The sequence below is a fragment of the Cydia fagiglandana genome, chromosome 8, assembly GCF_963556715.1.
Source record: "Cydia fagiglandana chromosome 8, ilCydFagi1.1, whole genome shotgun sequence".
NCBI lineage: Eukaryota > Metazoa > Arthropoda > Insecta > Lepidoptera > Tortricidae > Cydia > Cydia fagiglandana.
The window spans coordinates 30072-51627 of record NC_085939.1 but is presented as its reverse complement, the minus strand read 5'-3'; the positions used below and the strand labels follow the sequence as shown (position 1 = coordinate 51627).

Below are 21556 nucleotides of genomic sequence, written 5' to 3'. Positions count from 1 at the left end.
GGCTTACATGGTTATAAATGGTCCTTATTGACAATCATCAAAGTAGTGCAGTTATATTTGTGTCTATGGTCCTGTGGCTATAGCGGCCGATTTATTCGGTGCTGAGCCCATCAATTGTTTACATTCCTTCTTGTATTTGGCGTTTTTGCCATTTATTACCATATAGGTACATCCGTCCCATGGGTTATCTTATGACATTATTATATATAACTATATGCAGTTGTGATATTTACAAGGTGTACTTAAGCTCGAATTTTTGAACCAAACTTCAAAGTCAATACATTTCTCTTTAAGTCTAATAAAGGCTGATGTAAACTAAATAACGACCTAATTGTCAACCAAGATATAAATAAAACAACACTGAACTACCCGTAATTAGTTTATAAGTCACCACTTCAGTGTCTCCGTATCCATAGTCGGTGCAACTCGGCTGAAACCTCGGAATTTACCGGAAAACAAAGAAATTATATCGCGGTAGACCCGTTTCTGTAATTAAATATGTGTACAAAATCCGAGAGTTTGAAGTGTTAATATCACTTAATATGTATCTTTAACTCACTCTACTAAGTATTTGAATGAAGCATGTCTTTGATAGATTTTTTAATATACATAAGTAATGGTAATAAAGAAGAACTCGGGACAAAATTTGAACTTTGGACAGTTCTCCATTACTATAGTTAATTAAGGGGCTACCCCACGCCTATGACCTTCGATATGAATCCCTTAGTTTTCTAATGTTTTTGTAGCTTATTATATTAACAGCAACGGCAATCCCATATTTACTTCAAAGTTCATTGTCTTCGAGCAACATTGTCTTTGAACAATTTTAGACTATAAAACTGGTTTTCTGGCCATAACTATTGTGTTAATTACTTTAAAATTAAAACCTTAGACACGTTTTTGGAGACGTCAAAGACGAACCCAAATATGTAGATTTCGTACATGTAAGATCCTTCACTGCAAACTAGGTACGAAAAAAGTGTTTTTTAGACAATATTAAAAAAAAAGTATACTTTTTTTTTTAAAACCCGGTGTACAAAACCGGATATAAAAGATTGAAAAACCGATTACCGTTTGTCTTATAATTCTATCTGTAGTGCAATAAAAGGAGATACGATTAAAACTTGTCAAAAATCGATGATAACCTCGGGTAGCCCCTTAAGTTTGATGTTGGTAGGTACCTAATAAGTTTTTAGTTTTACCAATACGTGATCGCGTCCTACCTACTCCAACTGTATTAGGTAGGTATATTATACCTAATGAATAGGTGTGTTAGAATTTAAGTGGAAAGATTATACTCATTTTTCATAAAAGTTTTATTAGGAACAAAATGTTCCTACTTAGGTATATAAAGACGAAATCTACGCAATACGGAATATACAGACTGTGCCCTGTAATACCTACCAGGCAGGAATTGGCAGCCAATACTTACGAAACTGAAAGGACTGAAATTGAATAAAAATCATTATTCTGTTACATTTTACTGTATTATATTTAAAATTATATAAATATTTTTACACTTTTTTTTATCAAATACATTATTTGTCAGTAAACAATTCGTTTTTTTAGTGTTCCGTACAAAACTTTGTTTACGGAACACTTATGGGATCACTTCGGTCTTGTTTTACTCGATATCTACTGTTATGAACAAAGAAATCAGACTAATATCCAGAATCAGGTGGAGTATACCTACTTGATTGACAGCTTTTTTCACCACACCAGCTCGTAAAGGCTCATTTATGCTTTAAAAACCGTCCAGAAAGTTGCATTTTATCCACAAGAGTGGTAAAGTAATTAGATGCATATTGTTTTACAGTTAGTATTTTCCTCGTGTTGGTGTGGTAAAAAAAATCTGTTTCACTCTGTAGCAAAGTTTGTTTTAGACCTCGTGCTCTGAAACCTTCGCAACGCTCAATATTCAACTTTTCGTTACGCTCTTGGTTCAGTTTTAGAATATTTTGCTTCGTCGGGTATAAATATTAGCACGAGTTATTAGAGTTATTAGCCATATTAAAAAAGAAAAAACTAGGTAGGTACCGATAACATCAGGGCCCTATTTCACCAACGTGACAGGTGCGACATTTGTCGACATCACTGTTACTGAGGTTACAGGGCTCCATAGGCTACGGTAACCGCTTACCATCAGACGGGCGGTGTGGTTGTTTGCCACCAACATGTTAATTAAAAAAAAGTCCACTATATCGCCAGTTCATAAGTATTATATATTATAGTTCGAGTATGTAATAGGTATTATATACTCGAACTTAATTGAAAAAATATTTTTCATCACACCACCTCGGAAAGGCTTACTTACTTTGTACTTCATAAACTGATAGCAAAGTTGCATTTTATTCACATGTGAGGCAAAGTAATCAAATGCAATTTTTGAGTTGTTTTCTTATGTTTGCTGGTAGAATTGACTATTAAATGATGATTTTGGATGATAAATATTTAATAACATTCATTTGGATTTGATTTGGTTTGATATTTAACATTTGCTTCGGGTTGGTGTGGTGAAACATTTTGTGTTTCTCTCGGGGGCAAATTTTGTTTAATCCTCGTGCTTTGAAACCATCGCAACGCTCAAGATTCCATTTTTCTTTGGAATCATTCGCTTGCTCGGGTATCAATATTAGCACGAGCGGTTAAACAACAACTTTGCCCCCGAGTGAAACAAATAACTATTTACGTATTTAACATATATTTTACTGGAACTTGAATTTGGACCATAGTTGTAAGTTGTGGACTAAAATGTAAGTTACCTACCTACGTAATATTACGGTACTTACCTACCTATATAAAACTTTTTTTATGTAAACTTATTTTGTTTTATGACACTACTTTACTTTAAATACATTATGACTCAGTATCTTTAAACTTTTTTACAAATTACATTACTATCGTTATCGGAATTATTACATGTATCCGGTCGTCGGGCGCCTTCTGCTGAGAGGGACCGAGACGGGTATAATGTTGTTTTATTTCCTTGTTGCTTAATAGCAGAAAGTCTCTACTGGCAACCGGATAGATGTAATACTTACGCCCTTGGTCGCTTGTACAGGTACGGCCGTTGTTTTCTTCGGTCACCGGACTGTGTTGGCTGTGGAGCTTTTTTTTATCAATAAACATTTACAAAATGTGTAAATAAGTATAAAATGGCACTTTTTACATTTTGCTTCATTGTGGACTTATCCGACATCCGATATCGGATCTGATGGATAATGTGGAGACGTTCTTCCGTGAGCAAGTCCAGTTTTTTTAAAGAAAACATACATCGTCGCCTAAGTAAGACCGTTTACGGTAGGTACATATGGTCCTACTTTTTCGTGCGTATGTCAAAAGTTTAAAGGGCCATATGTACTGTAAAACGTTGTACGATACACGTGCGAATAAGTAATTCGTAACTCTGTGTCGATTTAAACACTCCCTTCGGTCGTGTTTTAATTTATCGCCACTCGTTTCGAATTTCCTCTTTTTCGGACTTGTATCGTAAATAACTACATATTTCAGGTTTTCACATTGTCCGATCCGACATCGGATGTAGGATTAGGATCATACAATCGCTTCCGCAGTATCGGATGTGGATCCTACATCTGTTAACATGCATCCGATAATGTTGGTCCGACAGCTTGCGGGGGGCCCGACATGGCTGAAATTTAATAAGGCTCGATTCGGATTATGAAATAGACATCTTTTAGACATCACCAAGATACGATAACGATATGTTTAAGATCTAACCTGTCAAATTTGACATTTGCGCGATTCTGGAGATACTCTTGAACGATTTCCACAGCAGAGAGATCTAGGTAATTCACATCTAATAGATATCTTACTCTATCTAACGTAAAAGTGACATTAGTTGCCGGAATTGCGCCGCAAAAGAGAACTAGTTGATAGCTAAAAACTATAACGTATCTAGAATGGATCTAGAACGTGTCGTCTCTTGTGAATATCTTGAAGTTCGAATACGGCAGATAGTGAAATTATCGGAAGCGTCTCTTCGATATCGGATGTCGAATAGTACCATATACTTATGAGATAAACAGCTGCTAGGCCCTGTGACAACAAGTCTGCTTTTTTGTATGAAGACTTTATTTTATAAAAATTTTACAGTTATATTAATAAATACAGAGGAACACATTTTTATTCTTTTATTTATTTTATATTCGATAACGGGTCGGACAATGTGAAAACGCTCTCACACGGACAACCGAAAGTGACAACAACGGACGTATCAAACAGCAACACTCTTAACTGCCCATCGGTGGACCTTATTACAATAGGCATAAGGTCCACCGATGGACAGTTAACAGTGTGGGCGATGGTACAAGCGGCCTTTACATGTTTCGTTGTTGGTGGTACTAGGGTCGGTTGTACGGCCACGTGTGCCGTATGCTGGCGACGCGGTGCGGCTGCAGGCGGTTCAGCGCGCGCAGCTCCTGGTTGGCGAGCAGCGACTCTATGTGAGGTACGTCGTGGAAGTAGTACACACCGTGCTGCCGCGCCCGACCCACCGCCGCGACCGCTTCCGAACCTTCCACCAGGTATGGATCAACAATTTCCGGTTCTGTAATGTGAAAGTTATGAAGGTTAAACTTAGTTAAATAAGTTAAATTATGACTCTTGTAAATGAACCCCTTACAATTAGTTCCAATAGAAGAAATTAAGACTGAACCCTTTATTGTAGCCCAATTTAAAGTTGCCCGTGCGATAAGCATAAAATACGGAAATAATTGCTGTAGTCTGTGTCGCTAGCAATAGAACAATGGTGGCGATTCAAGTTGCACTCTATTATCTACCGTCCTCACGAAAAGTCGTGAAAGGAAAATTAAACCGTTGAAAGCAGATCAGTGGGTTGTTTTAATTTTGATCACCAGGTTAAGTTACCTAGCCAAGATGCCATCGTTGGCGCCGTAGCAAACGAAACCGCCTTGTCTCTAGCTCTGTCTTTTTCTCTTCCATATAAGTACCACCGGAAGTACCACGCGTCTTCCGGTGGTGAAATAGTGGCCATTTATAGGTATTATTGGACTAATAAATGATAAGGTGTAGAATGGGACTTATGGGATGGCAATGGCACATATTAAGTGTTGAGTAGAGTTGGAGGAAACGAGTCCTCCCTTTGCCCAGCAATGAGAATGGGACACTAAATAAGGCTTAAATAAATAGTTATAAATTATGTACCAAAGCTATCCTTACCGGCGTCAGTCCTGCGGCCGAAGCCGAAACGGGAGGCGCCGAGGGGCGGCAGGAAGAGACCCTCGGGCCAGAGCGACTCCGGGTCCGGAGAGTCCACTTTGTATGGCGACGGCGGAAGTACGGGGATATAGGTTTCTGTAAAGCAACCAAGCCACGTCTTAACATTTAGGGAGGTAGGTGGAAAGTATCTGATAAAGCTGTTATCTCTACTCAGAATCACGAGGATTAATGATTTAAAAAAATGTATGAACCGCGGCGCGTCTCTAAAATGACACCCAAAATTAGCACGAACAACGAGGGAGACTTTTTTCTTTGTTTTAATTAATACATAGTCCTCGTGATTCTGGGTCGAAATAGCCAAGATTTGTTAGTGTTTTTTCTTTATAGAGCAACCATTCATAACCGTACCTACTGATTTAAGAGCCCATCAACGTGCTCACTGGTGCCACTGCTTAATAATCGTGACACGCCTGCTGGCCCGATTTTTACTTTGGTGACAAAAGGAAGAGCAAGGTAGAACTAATTTGGACGAGACGAACGCAACGAATTAGAATAAGTAACTAGGTAATACCTTCTTATAGTCTGACTAGAGTTGAAATGGCCCCACGGGTTTGCCGCGAGTGACTGTACATACTAGCTGCTGTACACGGCGCATGTCGACATCCTCAAATATTGTATCGAATAATGCCTCGCAAGAGGTTTAACACGGAATTTCATTTTTGCCAATCACAACTTTTTTTGAATAGCGGGAAATTGTGTATCGGGGAATATCCAAAGTTGCGGGTGGCCTACACAACGAGAAGAGATAATATTTATGCGCATATGGAGGATGTTTTAGTCATGTGTCAGAGACAAGTTTCAGTCTTAAGGTGACAGTCCATTTCCAACGACAGCTGCATTACTGTTCATTTTACTATGGAAATTGACAATGACAGCGACGCGTTCAGTACCGGTAGTGCAGCTGTGGTTAGAAATGGAATGTTACAATTATGAACCACTTTCAAAGTCTAAAACATATTGAGAGCTTCGTCTGTATCATGGCTCCTCTACCCGATGAGCCAGCGCCGACCACTCCAAGGGACGCAGCCATGCGGTAGAATGAGATAGCAATTAGCAATATCACTTGCTCCCCTAACGCATAAATGCGTCCCTTGGATTGGCGCCGTTGGCCCATCGTGTAGAGGAGCCATCAGACGCACATTTCATATTGTACCTTGTTGGGCATCATAAGGCCACGACAGACTGTTGACTCCATCGCCGCGTCTCTCTTCGCTGTCGAAGGGTATGCGCGGCATGACGCGCGGGTAGCCGCCGCCGCCGCTGCCGCGTTGTTGCATTTGCCGCACTGGTGGTCCTAAGACAGAACAATAGTCGTTACTTACCTACAGTAATGAGATACAAGTCAAACCAGCAAACGGCCCGTTAACGGTTCTCCCCCTAAGTACTTAGGTAAAACTGACTCCGTAAAATTGTTTAACCAAAATTTTCTGTCAGCATATTTAGAGGTACGTAAGTAGGGATAGATAGTGTAAAGATTTTAATCGGTTTTTAGGGTTCCGTACCCAAAGTTAAAAACTAAAAATGGGACCCTATTACTAAGACTCCACTGTCCGTCGTCTGTCTGTCATCGGGCCCCTAATAGCATTTTCTTGTAGGGATTTTGTTGGGCCTTTGTTTACGTATTAGTTGGGCAACCGTTATATTTGGCCGTACGATTTGCTGGAGGGCCCTCGACAAAGGCCCTCCCGAAGATTCCCAACAGAGGGCCATTAGAGTATTTTTTTCGTTGGGCCTATTTAAATAAATCATACAATTATTCAACGGTGGTGGTTTTGGTTGGGCCGTGGTTGGGCCTATACACATTTGTTTGATGGTTGGTTAATTGTTACATTTGGCCGTATGGCTTACTGTAGGGCCAACTGCAAAAAAATAAAAAAGGGCAATTTTTTCGTTGTGCTTCTGTTTGCAAATTCAACAATTACCCATCGGCAAGTCAGGTAGGTCGGTAGGTAGTCGTGCACCAGGTTGAAGGCCCAACACAGCTTGTCCCACAAAGGGCCAACATTGTAACTTTAACGTTGGGCCTTGTGTAGGATTCTTACAATACTACCGTAGGTAAATAGTTGTGTAATTTATAGTGTGCCTACAGTCTAATTATGTAATGGGCTTTTGTTTTACGAGTCCTACAGTTACCCTACGTTAGGTAAGTGGTTGTGTAATACGACGTTGGGCCTTTGCTGATAAATATTACAATTACACTACGCTACGCATTGGTTGTATCCACATGAAGGCCCTAGGCAGCAGTTGTTGTTAATCTTCTCTGTACGTTCCAATTTTAGTATATGTACTGCTGAAGCAAGTACACTTACTATACACTCTGTTGTATATGGGAGCAAATGACACGACCGGCTTGCTTCAGAACTGGTTTATTACTGTCTTACATACTTGCATACACGACACTCCTCCCACGCTTATTCTGGGAACCTGATAACAATAAATAATCACACCGTAAACACCATGAACAATTGAAACTTACAAACTAAATCTTATAATTTACAACCTTATCTCTAGGGCGCAAGTTAATGCGACGAGCGCCAGACTCACACATTGCCGCGTTATCATTATCAGTAACAACAGCTGATGGCACGGAGGCCGTAGTCTCCGTACGGCCGGTAGCAACGGTGTTTGCGTGTGAGTGTTGCGCTTCAGTCATCCCCTCCGCGTTTACATTTTGCTCGAGGCCTGACTGTGACGTCGCAGACGACGAACCTGCGATCAGCTGTTTGTCGGGTCCAGACAAAATAGAATCGGCAATGGCGCCATCATCGCATTCAAAGAATTCGTCATGTATATTATGTCGTTCGCTTGTATTTGAAGCGTTGGGCATTACCGATTCCACTTCTGTGGAATTTGGCTCAGCAATACTTAACCGAGGTGGTTCTGAGTTAATAATATTTGGTGGTGACAAATCGGAACAATCGTAATCAGTACTGATCGGTGCATAATAACGTCTTAATTGATCAACATGGCGTTTACATATGCCGAGACTGTTCACAAATACTGTATACATTCTATTACCTAACTTATTAATAATTCTACCTAATAGCCAAGTAGGTCTTTGGGATATATAACAACGAACCCAGACATCATCCAGCCTCAAACAATCTACACCGATTAGTGCCAACATCCAAAGTAGATATATTAAGTTTGTGTTTTGGTAAAATTAAATGCAAACGTGTACGCAAATCTCGACCAAACATCAATCTAGCAGGTGAGTCACCGGCCGCGCAGTGTGGCGTAGTACGGTATTCAAATAAGTACCTTGCTAATTGCCTATTTATTTCTAAGATCGTTGAATTTGAATTTTTTTGTAGTATGCATTTTAACATCCTTTTACACAATTTTACATATATTTCGGCTTGCCCGTTGCTACAAGGATGGTAGATAGGAGAAGTTAGATGTTTTATTCCATTAGACTGACAGAACTTTTTAAACTCCTCGTTACTAATCTTTGGATCGTTATCCGATACAATTAATAGCGGGTACCCAAAAACGTAGAATAACATGGCTAATTTACTAACTAGTGTCTTTGTGGATAAATCATTCATATATATGCATTCTACCCACTTACTATAACTATCTACTACAATAAGAAATGCTTTCTGATCATATTGAGCGTAATCGATGTGTATGCGCTCCCACGGGCCGGATGCGCGAGGCCAGGGCCGGAACTCTGCGCGCGCGGGCGCTGCGCGTAGTGCGCTGCACGTACTACATGCGAGAACCATGCGTTCGATTTCCAAATCGATACCCGGGAACCAAAATTTACTCCGCGCTAAATTTTTTGTTTTTACTACGCCAAAATGACCCTTATGTAACTCCCTAATCAATTGTTCTCGATATAATTGTGGAATAACAATTCTATGCCCGCGTAAAACACAGCCGTCCTCCACGTCCAAATCATTTTTACAATTATAATATGGTAAAATATTTTTACACTTTATCTTACGTGGCCATCCAAATCGAATGTATTTAGACACCATCTGCAGTACCTTATCTTTCAATGTAGCCTCCTTAATATCATCGAACAGAACAGGCAGTGTACTATCTGTAATAAAATTAAGATATGATCCGCCCCTGCAAATGTCCGGTTCGCTATCTGTGTTAATGGGTGACCTTGAAAAGTAGTCCGCTATGGCATTCTTTTCACTCGTTATATATTGGATTTTATAGTTGTACGCGGACAGGAAAATAGCATATCGCTGTAACCGCGAAGCCGCCATAATAGGAATCCCATTTTTTTTTCCAAATATGGCTAACAGAGGTTGATGGTCAGTCCTAAGAACGAAAGGTATGTCGCGACCATATAGGTATTGGTGGAAATGCCTAACACCGAACACTATAGCCGCGGCTTCTTTATTGATCTGGCTATAGTTTTTTTCACTCGCCGATAAGGACCTCGAGGCGAATGCAAGCGGTCTCTCATGACCCTCGACTCCCTGCGCCAGCCAGGCGCCAAGGCCCCCGGGGCCCGCGTCAACTGTCAGCACCAGACGTGCCGCGGGATCAAAATGAGTCAGCACCCTATCAGAAGCTAATTCTCGCTTTATCGTATTAAAAGCCTTTTCGTGCCTATCATTCCATACCCAGGGAACGTCTTTAGGGAGCAGCTCGTGCAACGGACTCAGTATGGACGCAGCGCTAGGAATAAAATTACGATAGTAATTTATAGCCCCCAGGAATTTTTGAACATCCATTACATTTTTAGGAGTAGGAGCCCCTAAAATTGCTTCTGTCTTTTTTGGACACGTTCTAATGCCATGCCCGTCGATGACGTAACCTAGGTATGTAACACTTGGGCGGAAAAATTCGCATTTCTCTTTTTTTAGCCGTAGGCCCGCGTCTCGCAGTCTATGAAGTACCTCGCGCAATCTAGACATATGTTGTTCCCTAGTGCTTCCTGTGACACATACATCGTCAATCCAACAGGATACGCCTTCGATACCGGCTAGCAACGTCTCCATCGTCCTTTGGAAAATGGCCGGCGCGTTGGCCAAACCATAGACGAGGCGGGTGTACTTAAATAGTCCCCGTGACGTGTTTATGGTAGTAAGCTCCTGAGATTTATCCTCAATAGGGAACTGGTTGTATGCGTCACTGAGATCAATCTTAGTATAAGATTGGCCTCCTCCTATTTTCGCAAAAACTTCCTCAATTCGCGGCATTGGGTACCTATCCACATGCATGTCTTTATTCAAGGTTACCGAATAGTCTCCTGCAATACGCACTTTACCGTTAGGTTTTAAAACAGGAACTATAGGCGTTGCGTAGTTTGAAAAATTTACCGGTACCAAAATACCTAACTTGACTAACCGCTCAATTTCTTCTTCTACCTTACTCTTTATAGCAAAAGGTACGGTTCGGGCTTTAAAAAACTTAGGTTCGGTATTTTCCTTAAGACTTAACTTTATTTTAAATTTATTGAATGTGCCTAAACCATCCTCCCATAATTCGGCATACTCATTAATCAAACTTTTCACATCGGTTTCAACATCATTATGCACCGATAGCTTATTTGTTTGTATTGGACGCAATTCAAATCCAAATTTGAACATAAAATCACGACCTAAAAGTGGTGGCCCTCCGTTCTCAACAACGTAGATGTTAATCTTATTTATAATACCTTTATAATTAATATCAACTGAAAAATAACCCAAAGGCGTGATTTTGTGTCCATTATACACACATAATTTTATATATGTTTTTATTAGAGGTTGTTTAGAAAAGTTAGCCATATACATTTTTTTTGAAATCACTGAAAGTCCAGATTAGACGTGCGCGCCGAGCTAAAATTTGCCGGCGGCGGCGCGCCGGCTTTTTTGGTCGGCGCGGCGCGGCGGCGCCGGCGTGTGGCAATTTTTTTCATGTAGGTATTACCTACTAAAACTGCAAAAATTTACTACGTATAGTTTTTCACTAGCATTATACTTACGCAAACGCTGTTCTTGTACATATCCCCGATTCTAATATACATTGATTTTAAACAAAAGGGGGTGGCTGTCTTCACGCTAGCCACCCCAAACCACTTTTTGTAAGTTTTTTTGGTCTAGATAGCAAGATATTCGTTAGTTCATGATTGTTCAGGCATTAGAATCGTTAGGGCCCCGAATCCTTAATTATTTTTTTTTCAAAGTGGGGTGGCTGTCTTCACGCTAACCACCCCACCCCGAAATCAGCCAAATTAACTATGTGAAGTCATCGGGCGACGTTAGTTTACGTTTGTTCAGGCATTAAAATCGTTAGGATCTCATTAGATTTGCCATAAAAGCTACTTGCAGGCTGAGGATTCGTTTTAAACGGACGACCTTGGGAGTCCGTTTAGTTGAATCCGAAGCCAGCAAGTAGCCTTCCAGCCGAGTCATATATAGTGCTTTTCTCAAAACCGGGCAAGTGCGAGTCGGACTCGCGCACGAAGGGTTCCGTACCATAATGCAAAAAAACGATAAAAAAAGCAAACAAAAAAACGGTCACCCATCCAAGTACTGACCACTCCCGACGTTGCTTAACTTTGGTCAAAAATCATGTTTGTTGTATGGGAGCCCCATTTAAATCTTTATTTTATTCTGTTTTTAGTATTTTTTATTATAGCGGCAACAGAAATACATCATCTGTGAAAATTTCAACTGTCTAGCTATCACGATTCGTGAGATACAGCCTGGTGACAGACAGACGGACGGACGGACGGACAGCAAAGTTTTAGTAATAGGGTCCCGTTTTACCCTTTGGGTACGGAACCCTAAAAAGTTTGGAACTCGACAAATAATGGAATTTGTATGCAACATTGCAGTACCAAAATCGAGACTGCAATGTTTTTAAGTTTTTAATTTTTGACTGACCATAAACTACGCGCTTCGCGACCTATTTTTTAGACGGCAAAGTAGACTTTGCCGTCCATTTTTGAGAAAATTCATATATCGGCGCGCCGAGAGGATCAGCCGGCGGCGGCGGCGCGTATGAATGGCGGCGCGGCGCGGCGGCGCCGGCGCGGCGCGCACGTCTAGTCCAGATCCGGAATCGAGTTCCATACTAATTTCTTTATTATTTATGTTTACACGCAAAATAATAGGAGCATAATTTTCATACCTTAGGTTAAAGAGTTCACATTCCTTACAGTCCTGACAAGTAGTATCCGAATCTTGTCCTTGAGTTTCCACACAATTAACCCGAACCTTACACACTTTCTTTAAATGCCCTTTTTCACCACACTTCTGGCAACGCAGACTTTTATAGCGACACTTATCACTATTGTCGCGAATAGGTCATAATAAATTTAAGTATAAAACGTGTAAATAAATAACGTCGATTTCTGCCTTTTACTATTTTTGTGTGTTTTATTATGTCACGTGTTAGATAATAAGTCTTTATTGTTCCCCAATTAAATATATCCTCTTTTTCCCTAATTTTGTAACATGATTATATTTACTGTACTGTGATTGGCTCAATAAAGAAAATACTTACTCTGCACGTAACACCCACGCCTTGAGTAGGCGTGGCCTAGAGTACCTACGGTGGGGGTGCGCTGAGCGCGCCTCACCGGGCTAGGGGTCGCGGGGTTGGATAAACGGCCGGTAGCGAGAAAGCTGGCCCTCAATGGACACACAGCCGTCCCCAAAATGACGAGCGATTGACCGCCCCACAAGGTGGGGCGCGACCGGAGACAGCCTCCGCAGCCGGAAGGCGGAAGAGGCCTCTCGCACCCCTTCAAAAGGGTGCCGAATGACTGCACTACTACTGAGCGCGCCTATATATACGCGCCCACCCTGGGAGCTCATTCATTCTCATCAGCAAGCATCAACAGAGGTACCAGCCTCCCAACACTCTCCAAAGTTTTCTTATAATCTACAAATGTGTTTTCATTAAACACCCTACACATCCCCGGTAATGGTGCGGTAATCCAGAGGTAACCAGCAGCCAGCGAGCCAGCCAGCGTGTTCCAGCCTGCGTGAACGTGTCCTGACTTCGGAATCTGCGAGCCCCACAGTAACTACGCTCGACATTATGGTCCTTCGTTGCCGAATGAAGAAAGAAACACGTACGCGCTGAATTTTAAGTAGAGCTTTACTTGATTCAGAGGAAAAAAGAAAAACGAACGCGCTGAGCCTCCGAAGTTCGCTTCGGCTCAGACCTTACCTACCTACCTCTCCATAACCCACCATTACCGGCTTGCCGGCGGACCGTGCAGTGTTGTAGGTTTTCCTCCACTCACGCGTCCTGGCAACTTTAGTTGCATGTGTCACATGGTGATACCATCACGCTGCTTTCGAACGCTCTAGGCACTGCACTTAGCCATTGCGGGAGATTCAGCGCACCGAGGGATCCACGCTTAGGGGCACTGGCGTTGCGTTCTGTAGCGTCAGAGCATAGGCGTTAGGCAGGTAAATTTGTATATAGTTAGGGACCCCCCGCGTGTGTCAAGTGTTGTGTTTTGTGCGTAAAAATCAAGAAAGAAGAAGATGTCACAAAGCGGAAGATCACTTCGCTCACGCAGACGGGACCAGCCTGTCCCCACGCCCACGCCCTCGTCCGGCAAAACTACGTCCGGCGAGACCCATACGTGGAGCAAAGGCACCAGCGACAACCGGAAAACTAGTGGTGAGAGAGATAATGAGTCGGTACACTCAGAAGAGCGTCATGACGATACAGTGGTAGTTCGCAGTAGGTCGAATACTTTAGTGCCGCCCGTTGTTGCGCCGCCGCCGCGAGCGCCGTCTGTTCGCGAATCAGTTAGGTCTGTCCGCGAATCGGCAAATAGGGACCGCGATAGTGAATTAACCGTGCTTTTAGCCGAGCTCGAGGTTCGTAAAGCCGCTCTACTCGTAGCCAAGGCAGAGTCCGATACCGCCAAAACGAAGCTGCAGATTGCCCAAGCTAAGGCGCAGTCTGACGGCGGCAGTATCGCGACCGAGGCCGAGGTACGAACTAGAAGTTGGGTAGAACAAGCGAGGCTACAGCGCGAAATCGCGAGTGAAAACGTAAAAATCCCGCCGCCGAAAGAGACCGCGCCGCGCGCCGCGACCGATAGGGTTAGCAAGCCGCCACCGCGATTTTTAGAGGTGCCGCAAGGTACCTACGCGCCAATGTATCACAAGCCGCCAGAGTTACCCACATTCGGTGGCGATATAACCGAATGGATATCGTTTAGGGCGGAGTTCGAGGACACGTCGCCCATGTTTAGTGCCGTTAACAATGTCAGTAGAATTAGGCGCGCACTTAAAGGCGAGGCCCGGACGGCCGTAAAATCGATCATGTACACAGTTCAGGATCCATACGAAATTATGGAAGCGCTAGAACGGCAATTCGGCGACCCCGAAGAAATTGTACTTACGGAACTGCATAATATCAAACGCATGCCGCGTTTGTCCGAAGACAATGGTAATATCTCTTCTTTCGCCGCGCATATCGCGAACGCCGTCGCCACTATAAAATCGTTGCGTCAGGAAAAATATTTGCACGCGCCTGAACTAGTGAACAAAATAGTGGACAAATTAAATTTGATAGTGCGTTACGAATGGGCCAAATATAGGCAGACTAATTCGGAAACTCCCGGCCTGGCCGCTTTATCTGAGTTTCTCAACGACATTAGTACTGCAGCCAAACGCGTAAACCGCAGACCGACTAATAGATCGCGAGCTGTAGTGAACACGGCATCTTTTGAGCATGAGCCTAGGCGGTCGAGCAACGCTCCCTCTAGGTCCCGCGCCCCCGCGTTCTCTCGCGACTCTAGCACGGATTCGGAGTCAGATTTCCACGAAACTTACTCCCGCGATACGAAAAGTAGTTCGCACAGTAAGTCTACTATCGCCCAAGTAAAACATCGCGATAATAACAATAAAAAAAAACCCGCGTCAACCGGAGCTAGATCCAATCAGGAATCGTCCATCTCTGTCCCGCCGCGCAATACGTGCCCCATTTGTAATGAGGATCACGTGGTTAGCACGTGCGCACAGTTTACGGCGGCAACGATTTCCGAAAGATGGGAACTAGCGAAGGGCGCGCGGCTGTGTTTTAGGTGTTTAGGATCCGCGCCTCATCAGCCGAATACATGCAAATACGTAGCATGCGGTGTAGGCGAATGCGAAGCAGGTCATCATAAACTGCTGCACGGATTACACACGGCCTCTCCTGCAACTAAGATTAGCTGGGCACGAGCCGTAAACACAATTAGCTTCGCGTCAAACAAGCCCGCGGTATCTAGCGTAGATAGAATAGGCGACACGTCTTTCGCCGGGGGGAGCGAAAGCTCTCTAAACCCGCCCAAAGACGTGCCCACCGCGCAGATATTGCCCACAAAGTGGCCCGCGTTGACGTTTGACCGAGACAAACCTGCTCAAGTTGGAGCAACCTCCCGGTGGGCTGTAGAACCCGAACGTAAAAGCGATCATAAGCCGCGATCGTCAAAATTTCGAACGCTCGCGCCCGTCGCCGACAACGCCGCGATACGTCATACACGACGACGCGTGTCAAAGTCCGTACGCTCAAATACGAAAACTAAAAGTAAATTCGAGTACCTACCTAAGGTAAACAGTTTTTCCGAATTCACGCATTTAGTTAGGGCCACGGCTAGAGTTCTGGTTGCCACCGAGGTAAATAACGCCAAGTTGCCATATGAGAAAACAGATACAGAAATGATCAAGGGGAATTTGATATTAGCTGAAATATCGCTAATCAAACGGAGCCAATATGAAGCCTATCCAGAAGAGGTAAAGTCCCTGGAAGCTGGGCATGCGCTACCGAAAAAATCTCCGCTGCACAGAATAGCAGTTAAACTTGACGAATACGGAGTCATCGTGACAGACGGCGGAAGCAAGCAAGTACCCGTCCTACGCGCTAAAGAAGACTTCACCAAGCTGCTAATTCATCATTTTCGCGCTCTGTACAACGGCAACCACTCGACAGTGATAAGCGAGTTAAAACAAAAATATCACATAGTCGGATTGCGCGGTAGTATTCGTTATCGATCACATAAGCGCCAATGGTGTCGAACCTGTCGCGGGGCCAACCTCAAGGTTCCCGTGGTCGACTTACCATTAGAAAGGCCTCGAACGAATCCACTACCATCTACCGCCGCAGCTGCGAATATGCCCGACGTTCATCACACCAGACAGAAATTGCACGTAGGTGACAACGTCACGATTAGCGACTGCTCCGTGCCACAAGGTACATGGTCTAGAGGCGAAATCGCACAACTCTTTCCCGATGTAGACGGTCAAATAAGAGTAGCCATTGTACACACGCGCGCAGGTGACGTTTGCTGCTCAGCTTCCAGGCTTATTCCTACACGCTCCTCTAAATACGGTGTTGACACACGTGGGGGAGAACTGTCGCGAATAGGTCATAATAAATTTAAGTATAAAACGTGTAAATAAATAACGTCGATTTCTGCCTTTTACTATTTTTGTGTGTTTTATTATGTCACGTGTTAGATAATAAGTCTTTATTGTTCCCCAATTAAATATATCCTCTTTTTCCCTAATTTTGTAACATGATTATATTTACTGTACTGTGATTGGCTCAATAAAGAAAATACTTACTCTGCACGTAACACCCACGCCTTGAGTAGGCGTGGCCTAGAGTACCTACGGTGGGGGTGCGCTGAGCGCGCCTATATATACGCGCCCACCCTGGGAGCTCATTCATTCTCATCAGCAAGCATCAACAGAGGTACCAGCCTCCCAACACTCTCCAAAGTTTTCTTATAATCTACAAATGTGTTTTCATTAAACACCCTACACATCCCCGGTAATGGTGCGGTAATCCAGAGGTAACCAGCAGCCAGCGAGCCAGCCAGCGTGTTCCAGCCTGCGTGAACGTGTCCTGACTTCGGAATCTGCGAGCCCCACAGTAACTACGCTCGACAACTATTATGATTTTTCATTCCACATACGATGCAACGAGGAACATCGCTATCGCGCTGATATCTCGAATTGGAGCTCGAGGTCGCGCGGCCGGGCGCGCGGCGGTCGGACCTGTCGCTCGACCTACCGTCGCTGCCTACCCGAAACACCGGCTCCTGCTTCACTATCACATCAGCGCCAGATGTATCCACCTTTTTTGCCTCTCGTGCGCACTCAGCCTTCTCCGCAATTTCCAGTGCCTTCGCGAAGGTCAAACTTTTATAGTCTTGCTCAAATAGCTTGTCCCTTTCATGGCCCATGCCCAACCCGAGGACGAAACGGTCCAGCAGAACCATGTCTAAGGCGGTACCGAATTCGCAATAGCATGCGAGACCCCTTAATCGCGCCGCCCAGTCACCTAGGGTTTCACCAGGACTCCTTGTAGCACCGTAGAATTTTGCCTTCTCGACGAACGAGCACTGCTTGGGTTTAAAATGCTTATCGAGTACTTCAACCAATTCCTTGTACGTTTTCTTTTCAATGTCGTCTGGGTATACGAGATTACGTAACAGCCGGTACGATTCATCTGAAAAGTATGTTAACAAGCACTGCACTTTTATTGGTATCCTCGATTGAATTCAAAAGCAGGAATTTTGTTAACTTTCCCTTGAAAATGAGCCAATCGCCAGTTTTGTGGTCGAAAACCGATAATTTTCCTAAAAACGACATATTTTTTAAACTCGCGGGTAACTTCACAACTCGTCAGCCAATGTTGTATATGGGAGCAAATGACACGACCGGCTTGCTTCAGAACTGGTTTATTACTGTCTTACATACTTGCATACACGACACACTCTAATTTGTATATATACTAACCGCACTTTGAAACTTCGTAAGCGAGATTTATGTTTTTTGAGATTTAAATTGAGAAAATGTTGGTAAAATACAATTTTTAAAATTTATGTATAAATTTTATAGTTATAGCTATTAGATTTATAAGTTACTTTTAAAAAATATTATGATTATATCCGGAATAATCGAGAAAATAACTATAACTTCGATGTTTGGAGACAGTAACGCCATCTAGTGACGCCACAAGCAAACTCAACTGGTATTGTTGGCCTGTCGGGCATCAGTACCACAGCCAATGTTGGTAAATGCGATATTTGTGCTCACTGGGCCAACGAATGTTATCGTTGTTTAGCCACCGGTACCAAAATACACAAAGGCCCATTGTTAGGCGTCAGTGCCCCAGCCAATGTTGGTAAATACGATATTTGTCATCATTGGGCCATCGGATGATATCTTTGACTAGCCAACGTTACCAAAATACACAAAGGCCCATTGTTGGGCATCCGTGCCACAGCCAATGTTGGTAAATGCGGTATTCGTCACCATTGGGCCAACGAATGTTATCGTTGATTAGCCAACGTTACCAAAATACACAAAGGCCCATTGTTGGGCATCAATGCTACAGCCAATGTTGGTAAATGCAATATTTGTCGTCATTGGGCCATCGGATGATATCGTTGATTAGTCAACGTTACCAAAATAAACAAAGGCCCATTGTTGGGCATCAGTGCCACAGCCAATGTTGGTAAATGCGATATTTGTCATCATTGGGCCATCGGATGATATCGTTGATTAGCCAACGTTACCAAAATACACAAAGGCCCATTGCTGGCCATCAATGCTACAGTCAATGTTGGTAAATGCGATATTTGTCGTCATTGGGCCATCGGATGATATCGTTGATTAGCCAACGTTACCAAAATAAACAAAGGCCCGTTGTTGGGCATCAATGCTACAGCCAATATTGGTAAATGCGATATTTGTCGTCATTGGGCCATCGGATGATATCGTTGATTAGCCAACGTTACCAAAATAAACAAAGGCCCATTGTTGGGCACCAGTGCCACAGCCAATTTTGGTAAATGCGAGTTTTGTCATCATTGGGCCATCGGATGATATCGTTGATTAGCCAACGTTACCAAAATACACAAAGGCCTATTGTTGGGCATCAATGCTACAGCCAATGTTGGTAATTGCGATATTTGTCGTCATTGGGCCATCGGATGATATCGTCGATTAGCCAACGTTACCAAAATAAACAAAGGCCCATTGTTGGGCATCAGTGCCACAGCCAATGTTGGTAAATGCGATTTTTGTCATCATTGGGCCATCGGATTATATCGTTGATTAGCCAACGTTACCAAAATACACAAAGGCCCATTGTTGGGCATCAATGCTACAGCCAATGTTGGTAATTGCGATATTTGTCGTCATTGAGCCATCGGATGATATCGTCGATTAGCCAACGTTACCAAAATAAACAAAGGCCCATTGTTGGGCATCAGTGCCACAGCCAATGTTGGTAAATGCGATATTTGTAATCATTGGGCCATCGGATGATATCGTTGACTAGCCAACGTTACCAAAATACACAAAGGCCCATTGTTGGGTATCCGTGCCACAGCCAATGTTGGTAAATGCGGTATTCGTCACCATTGGGCCAACGAATGTTATCGTTGTTTAGCGAACGGTAGCAAAATACACAAAGGCCCATTGTTGGGCATCACTGCCACTGCCAATGTTGGTAAATGCGATATATGTCATCATTGGGCCAACGGATATTATCGTTGTTTAGCCAACGGTACCAAAATACACAAAGGCCCATTGTTGGGCATCTGTGCCACAGCGAATGTTGGTAAATGCGATGGTGGGCCAAAACAAAATTAACGTTGGCTACGGAACGAACCTCAACACAACGTTTTCCCTACCGTTGGCACCGTGGGCCCCAACGAAAATGCTACTAGGGGCTGGTCTCATGAACTGTAATAGCTAGACAATTAAAAAGTTTCACAGATGATGTATTTCTGATGCTGCTATAACAACAACAAATAACAAATAAAAAGTACGTAAACCCTCGGTGGGCGAGTCCGACTCGCACTTGTTCGGTTTTTAGGGTTCCGCAACTCAAAAGGAAAAAAGACGGAACCCTTATAGGATCACTCGTGCGTCTGTCTGTCTGTCTGTCCGTCTATCACAGCCTATTTTCTCCGAAACTACTGGACCGATTAAGTTGGAATTTGGTACACTTATGTAAGTTTGTGACCCAAAGACGGACGTAACGTAAACAAGTGAATTTTAAACATGGGGGCCACTTTTGGGGGGTAAATGAGAAAATAAAAAAATAAAGTTTTTCAAACTATATCGTGTTACATATAAAATGAAAGAGCTCAATGTGAGAATCTGAAACATATATTTTTTTTAATTTTAGAATAAACAGTGTAGAAGCAATTGAAGAAAATAGATAAAAAAATGACCATTTCCCCCCCCCCCCACACTTTATCTCCGAAACTACTGGGTCTAAAATTTTGAAAAAAATACATAAAATAGGTCTTTACCTATAGATGACAGGAAAACTTATTAGAAATATGTAGTCAAGCGTGAGTCGGACTAATTACTTAGTTTTTGATCCTGCGGGTTTTTTAAACGCAATTCACTCGCGTTTCACATATATATACATATATGTGAAATAATGTAGGGTTCCGTACATTATAATTTTTTTAACAATATATATATATATATATATATATATATATATATATATATATATATATATATATATATATATATATATATATATATATATTAATAATGAATTTTTCCTTATAGACCTAAGTTGACTAAATATATATATATATTATATATATATATTATATATATAATATATATATATATATATTAATAATGAACGGAACCCTTGGAACGCGAGTCCGACTCGCACTTGGCCGGTTTTTTAAGTTAAAGATGAGCAAAAATCACCCAAGTAGTCGGTGTGCGATCAAATAACAGCACGAAACGTCAAGCAAACTAACTGTCCAACTTACGTCTGGAGCTCCTATAGCCCTGCCGCGTGGGCAGCGGGTCCCCGACGCCGTGCCTGAAGCTGTGGGCTGGCGTGTTCACGCTCACGTGCGACGCGAACTGTGTGCCGCGCGCATGCGCGAACACGTGGAACAGGAATATCAGAAGACTAGCCGTCTCAAACGAACGCGAACGTTTGGATTTCTGAAAAAAACAAACAACTTTATGGGTCAAACAGAAAACTGTGTTACGTCTTTCCTGTAGACATACACAAGAGTTAAGGGCTATATAAAGGTTAATTTTCTTCTTTAACCCTTATCCACGTGAAAAGGTCCTCTTTTTATTTAGAGAACTATGATAAAATCATTACTTACATGCCCACAAGCTGTTAACTATTGCCCAGAGTAGAGAAAAATGTACAGTTCGCGCGAACACGGTTATATTTTTATTTTTTACATTTAGTATTTTTTCCTTATAGACCTAAGTTGACTAAATCCTCCTGACAGGCATTTGCATGATGTCATTCGAAAACACTTAGTATTCCGCGATGATAAATAATATAAACTAATCCGCGACTAATTCAAGGTTTGTCT

At 42.7% G+C, this 21556-nt stretch overlaps 1 protein-coding gene across 1 annotated transcript; it reads right to left on the bottom strand.

Annotated features, from left to right (window-relative positions):
• Positions 1-4347: 4347 nt before the first annotated feature.
• Positions 4348-21167, bottom strand: LOC134666884 (uncharacterized; the record flags this gene model as incomplete). The annotated part of the gene is made up of 5 exons (XM_063524190.1): positions 4348-4567; positions 5200-5334; positions 6413-6553; positions 17242-17679; positions 20987-21167. Coding segments are annotated over 5 exons (1101 nt in total), but the record flags the coding sequence as incomplete, so codon positions are not given.
• Between the last annotated feature and the right edge of the window lie 389 nt (positions 21168-21556).